Source organism: Neltuma alba, unplaced genomic scaffold (assembly GCF_004799145.2).
Source record: "Neltuma alba isolate B1F8T4 unplaced genomic scaffold, ASM479914v2 tig00010329_pilon, whole genome shotgun sequence".
In the NCBI taxonomy this organism is placed as follows: Eukaryota; Viridiplantae; Streptophyta; class Magnoliopsida; order Fabales; family Fabaceae; genus Neltuma; species Neltuma alba.
Window position 1 is genome coordinate 360,217 of NW_021635240.1, and position 5,911 is coordinate 366,127.

Below are 5,911 nucleotides of genomic sequence, written 5' to 3' on the forward strand. Positions count from 1 at the left end.
GAGAGGTAATGTGTTTTACTCAAATAAAAAATGATAAAAAAATTGATTGTATAGTGGTAATTTAATATTCTCAAAAATATTTTCAATTTATATTTATAATATATTACATTTTATGCATCTCATTACATTTTTCTTAACTTTACTTCTAGACAGCCACAGTCTTTTCTTTTTTCTTTTTTTTTTGGCCAAAGAAATGTATTCATATCATTCAAAGGGGAAAAAAAGTCTACAGAACATTAACACAAAAACCAGAAAACAAAAAAAAAAAAAACTGGCTCTAAGGCCAAAAAGTGTCAACAACAAAACACAAAATAAGAATTCTAAATGAAAGTAAAATGGAACACTCTGCAGCTGAATAATGCAAGCCAACTTCCAATGCTTCAATGAACAAGAAAACGGCTATAAAAGGTGGTAGTCTTGACACTTGCCCAACAAATGAGCCCAACTTCTTTGACGCCAATGCTGTATCTTCAATCACAGCTTTAATCCACTCCCTTGAAACAAGAGAGGGAGGAATGCACTGGAATTCAAAATGGACCTCCAGGACAAGCAGCATACAGGAACTAGTCCATACATCATTCAGCCTAAGAGCACCAACATCTAACCACAACACTCTATTTATAACAAAAGATAAAACCAGAGACTTCAGAAGACAATCATATTCTCCAGGTGGAACCCATCTCAAATCATCCTGCTTCTTTAGAATAATCTGTCCCAAGTTTGCATAATTTCTTTTCTTGCAAATAATAAAGGCAAACCAAAAATACAAAGGTAATACTAGTTCCATGACAGATCCATCCCTATTAGTGAGAGAGCAGTATTCCAGCCACAAACTATCCTCATAATCAACATAAAAGAACCAGATTAGATTCTCCGCTAAAGCGATAGCAAATAGATGGATAATTACATTCCAAATCAAATCTAAGCTCATTAGACTCTCCTTTCCTTCCATTTCTAATTACATTCCAAATCAAATCTAGGCTCATTAGACTCTCCTTTCCTTCCATTTCTTTCCCATGTAGAGGATAGCTGTTGTATATTTCAGAAGCTCTCCTCAACCAATTCCAGCTCTTCAAGATGATACAAAATTTCAGCAAACAAAATCAGGACCAAGCAGGAATTAGCATACCTTAGAGATATTAGGTTCAGAAAGCCTTCATCACTATACCAGTACCACCTTGGAGTTAGCGAATGCATAAGCCATGAAGATAGCTCCAACTTAACCTTGAATGGCTCACCGTCTTTGGATCGAAAAAACAGAGCTCCCGAATTGACGCTATTACAGTAGAGATTGCTTTTGAATCTTTCTTCTACCAGTGAGACATTGGCTTTCGCAAACCGATCATCCTCACCACTCTTCAATCTCCGCACCACGATCTTTGACAATCTCAATCTCCATTGCTCTGTCATTTTTTCTGTTAGGGATTTGCCCTCAACTAACTTGGATCTGCCTGACAGCCAAAGTCTTTCAATTCATTGTTTATGGGAATTTCAGAAAAAATCATTAATTCTAAAAATTTGTAAATTCCTGGAGAAATTTAGTCTTGTAATTAGAAATGGAGGAAGCATTCTTTTTTTGTTTTTTGTCAACAAATGGAGAGAGTATTCACCAATATCTGTATGGACGATGCACATTGCTTGGGCTTAATATTTAGGCCCTCTCGAACTATGGTTCAGGGCGCGAAATGTGGGTATCTTCTCTTTTATGGCCTCCAAAGCGCCTCTCTTTGTGGGAATCTGTGGGGTTGGTAAGCTTAGGTGGGCCTTGGTTCTTCTGGCCCAACTTCATGATACCCCCATGTATATTTTGTAACTCATTTTGAACATTTTCTTTTTTGAGAGAAAAGCAAGAATGAAATAATTTCATTTTCAGAATAATATTCGAGTCTAGTATAAATGTGAGTAAATTAATGTTATGCTTCTTATGATAAATCTGTTTTGATTCCTTTATTTTTTTGATTCCTTTAATGAGTTATAATCTATATCGTTTTTTGTCCGCTGGATCTCAAAAAAATGAAATATTTCCCTCCTTGCGGTAGAGGTTACAATTTAAAATCACATGATACTTATTCGTCTATTGTTAATATAAAAGCTTGTTAAAAATTATAGTTGATCATAAATATAAAACCTCAATCTATTTTATTTTTCAAATGTTAAATGTTTTTCTTCCTAAAATATTCATATTAATTGTAAGGAGCTTCCATCAAGGTTAGTTCTAATGTACATGACTAAAAAGAATAGTTTAGGCAAGTCAACATACATTTGTTATAATTAACCAATTTAATTAATTTTTTTAATCTTTTTAAATTAGTTATCTATCTCTTATAGTAAAAATCAGATGTAGTGATATGTACGAATTGCTTTTTCTTTTTCCTAGTTTTGTCCCCCATTCTATAACACACTGTTTTTAATATTAACTACCTTTATCTGTTAGCTCTAATTGGAAACAAGTAATTATACCTTTAAATTTAGAACAGGACACGTATTTAGAGACAATAAAATTCAAATCTGAATAAACAAATAGGGACAGAGAAAGTAAAATTTATAAGATTAATATAATCTTTAGTCCCTCAGGTTTGTTCTTATTTTGGTTTTTGGTCATTCAAGTTTCAAACCATAGGTTTGAATCCCTCAAGAGGCAAAACGATCTAAGTTTTTATTGAATTATAGGGATCAATTTTTAAATGAAAAGAAACTTAAGAGACCAAAAGCAAAATAAGAGTAAACTTGAGGAATCAAAAATTATATTGACCTATAATTTAAAAGATAAAACTTACCACCACTGGTCCTAATTACAAGACCTTATTTATATTTTATAAACGAGATTTTATAATGAAAATTGGAGATAGCATATCAAGTGACTTGCAATCATTATATTAATTTCTGCAATCACATTTTGTCATGTGTCATATTTGTTTGCATATCATCATTTAATCCTAAATCACATGTAAACAACAAAAACAAAAACAAAAGAACACATGGCAAACTGTGATAACAGAACTTAATATAATAATTATAACGAACTTGGCCTAAATATTCTCCTATATCCTCAACCTCACAAATTTGAAATATATATCTATTCTCCTTTAGAAAAATCATGCTATCTCCAATCCTTAATATAAGATCTAGTTAACTAATTTGGAGAGATTAAAGAAGTTAGTTGAATTACTTATTAGTTGTAGATAGATGTTGTCTTTTTTAAAATACTCTTATTAATCATGTGTGTTTGAATTATCCATTGATAGTAACTCCTTAATATATGCAACTATTATAGGGATTACTTGAAGGTAAAATAGATCAATATTGGAGACAAAATGAATTGGAGTTTTATATTTAGAACTAAATCAAATATCGAATTAACTCTTATAATAAGCACCGGGTAGCACTAGATGCTCATCATCTTCACTATGATTGATTTGTAGTTACTTGACTCAGTTTAATAAACTTCCTAAAATAATTAACATCTAGAAGTTAACTTTTCCGAAAATTCATAAATAATTGCTTTTTCATATTTTTGTTCCTAAAAAATATAATTATTTATACTAAAAGGTAAAAGGGTATCCAACACATTGAACTAATTATTTAAAAAAAATAAAATCATTTCAAACTATAGTAATGTTAGGGTTAGATTAAATGGAGAGATATTTTCAAAATTAAATGACCAAATTAAAATCTTATATAAAGTTAAAGAACAAAAATATATATAATATTTTAAGTTTTAAATATAAGATTTACTCTCTAGTACCAGACGTAGTATTTGCCAATTTAAAAAATATAAGTGGTTGATATAAACGATAACTTATCTTTTGAAGCACTGGCGACATTAATATAGGTGGTTGTCTCATAAAAACTGTTTTTATAATTCAAACTACCATATTGAAGGGCATGGTCCAAAGAGTACCCTACTCTTGGTGTTGCTTCAATCTCGTCAATTTATTAATGGTGATAACAAATATTTTTATAAATACATAGATATAAGTCATCCTCCATTTAGGTGATAAGTTGTCTTCTAAATGAGAGAGTCGTATCGAGTGGTTCGGTTTCAACAAAAATTGCTTTTTATGATTCAAATCACCAAATTGATGGGCATGGTCTAGTGTGCCCTACCCTTAACTAATCCATATACGGTAACAACAAATTATTACCTCCGGTAAATATGAGAATATCTCTTAATGTAAACTCAAACATTAATTCACTATATTGTGAGAAATTAACTTTTTTTTTTTATTAAACCCAATTCTTATTAGTTGATAAATTATCTTTTGGAACGAGTGATAACTATATGTACTAGTGATGGCAAGTTATGCTATTGGCAGTTACTTAATGTTGGCCCCAAAAAAACACTGTGGTTAGTGAATGAGTTTAGACATAATTTTAACATTTGAAAAGGAAAGAGGAAAGAATTGGAAAAAAAAAAAAAAAAAAACAGAAGCCAACATTGTATCATATCATATACTGATCATCTTACTAGACAAGCTTTATGAATGTTGGCAAATTCTGGGTTTAGTTACTTTTTTTTTTCTATATATACAAATGGATCTAGGCCCACTTGTTTAACCTTAAAAAAAGTGATTTTAATTAAGCTAAATTTGTTTTTAAGATATTCACTTTTAGAGAAAAAATTATTTTACCGCATTTTAATAAGCTACATGGATTCGCTTTTTAAAATAATCACTTTTTTAAAAAGAAAAATGCTTTTTATGTCTTTTAGAAGTGTTTGGTTTAAGTTATTTTAAGTGATTTTAGGTTGTAAGAAGTAAACATGTGAAATAAATTCTGTTCCGCAAACTCCAAAAGTGATTTTTTTTTTTTTTCAAGAGCTTTGTTTGGGTAGGAGAAAATGGACTGAAAATGGGAAGGAGAGCGTATGAGAGAAAAATCTCCCATAAATAATAAAAAAATTTTACTATTTTTGAGAATTTTCTTTTTCAGTATGTTTTTTTATCTTTCCATCCACACCGAGGATTATTGGTTAAAGATTTTATTAGTTGAGCTTAACAACCATCACTCCTTTTTTTAATAAAAAAAATTCCCAAACCATTAGTTCTAAAACAACCATCACTCTTTGAAGTTTTAACTTAAATAATGTAAAAATCACCTTTTAAAAAATTACTAAAACAAATGGGTCCTAATCACTTTAAAGCTTTCAGAATCTGATAGGAGATGATTTTCTTGGGCCATGTAATTTATGTTTTGCAAGGACGATTGATATCTACAACGTTGGTTCAGCCTTCAACGAAGGCTTTTTATTTACTCAAACCGCCCTATTCAATGCTTATGATTTGTTGGATGTCACTTTCCGTACATAAATTCCCATGACCATGTCACCTTCACTAGATGTAATACATTTTTCTCTATTCTAAATATAAGGCATATTTATATTTATAAGTGACAAATACTATGGACCTATGAAAGAAAGAAAATGTATGAATCGTATAATGTTTCTAGATCTCACCTTTCCTTTTCTTTTCTTAAAGCCGAAAGGCGCTCAAATCCGACAATTTTTATATGAACTGGATTTGGACTTGTTTATTTAGTATAAGTGGCTTTTTAACCAAAAATATGTGTACATAAAACTTTTTAATCCCATATTAAGAATCAATAAAGGTGTTCCAATTCCAATTGAGCCAAAGTTTGAATGACACAGTAAATTTAAAAGTTTAGTTTATTATTTTATTCAAATGTTTTTCCAAATAAATATTCTCATAAAAACCTTGATAAAAAAATTTAAAAAAAGAGAGAGAGAGAGAGAGAAAACCAAGGGATAAGAAGGAGAGAGGAAGAACAAGAAGACCGAAAGTTAGAGAGAGACTAGATGAGTGACGCCTGGACAAAGTGGACCCACACAAAAAATGCAATGGACGTGATATTTCTGTTCTTGTGAAAAAAGTCACCATGCGTAAACTCATAC

General features: G+C 30.5%; 1 protein-coding gene across 1 annotated transcript; it reads right to left on the reverse strand.

Moving 5' to 3' along the window:
- Positions 1-261: 261 nt before the first annotated feature.
- LOC114755747 (uncharacterized) lies at positions 262-1,478 on the reverse strand. The gene is made up of 2 exons (XM_028944620.1): positions 963-1,478; positions 262-709 (listed from the first exon to the last, which is right to left on the reverse strand). Exons 1-2 carry the CDS (start codon positions 1,005-1,007, stop codon positions 278-280), a joined length of 477 nt encoding a protein of 158 aa, XP_028800453.1. The 5' UTR covers positions 1,008-1,478; the 3' UTR covers positions 262-277.
- Positions 1,479-5,911: the final 4,433 nt, after the last annotated feature.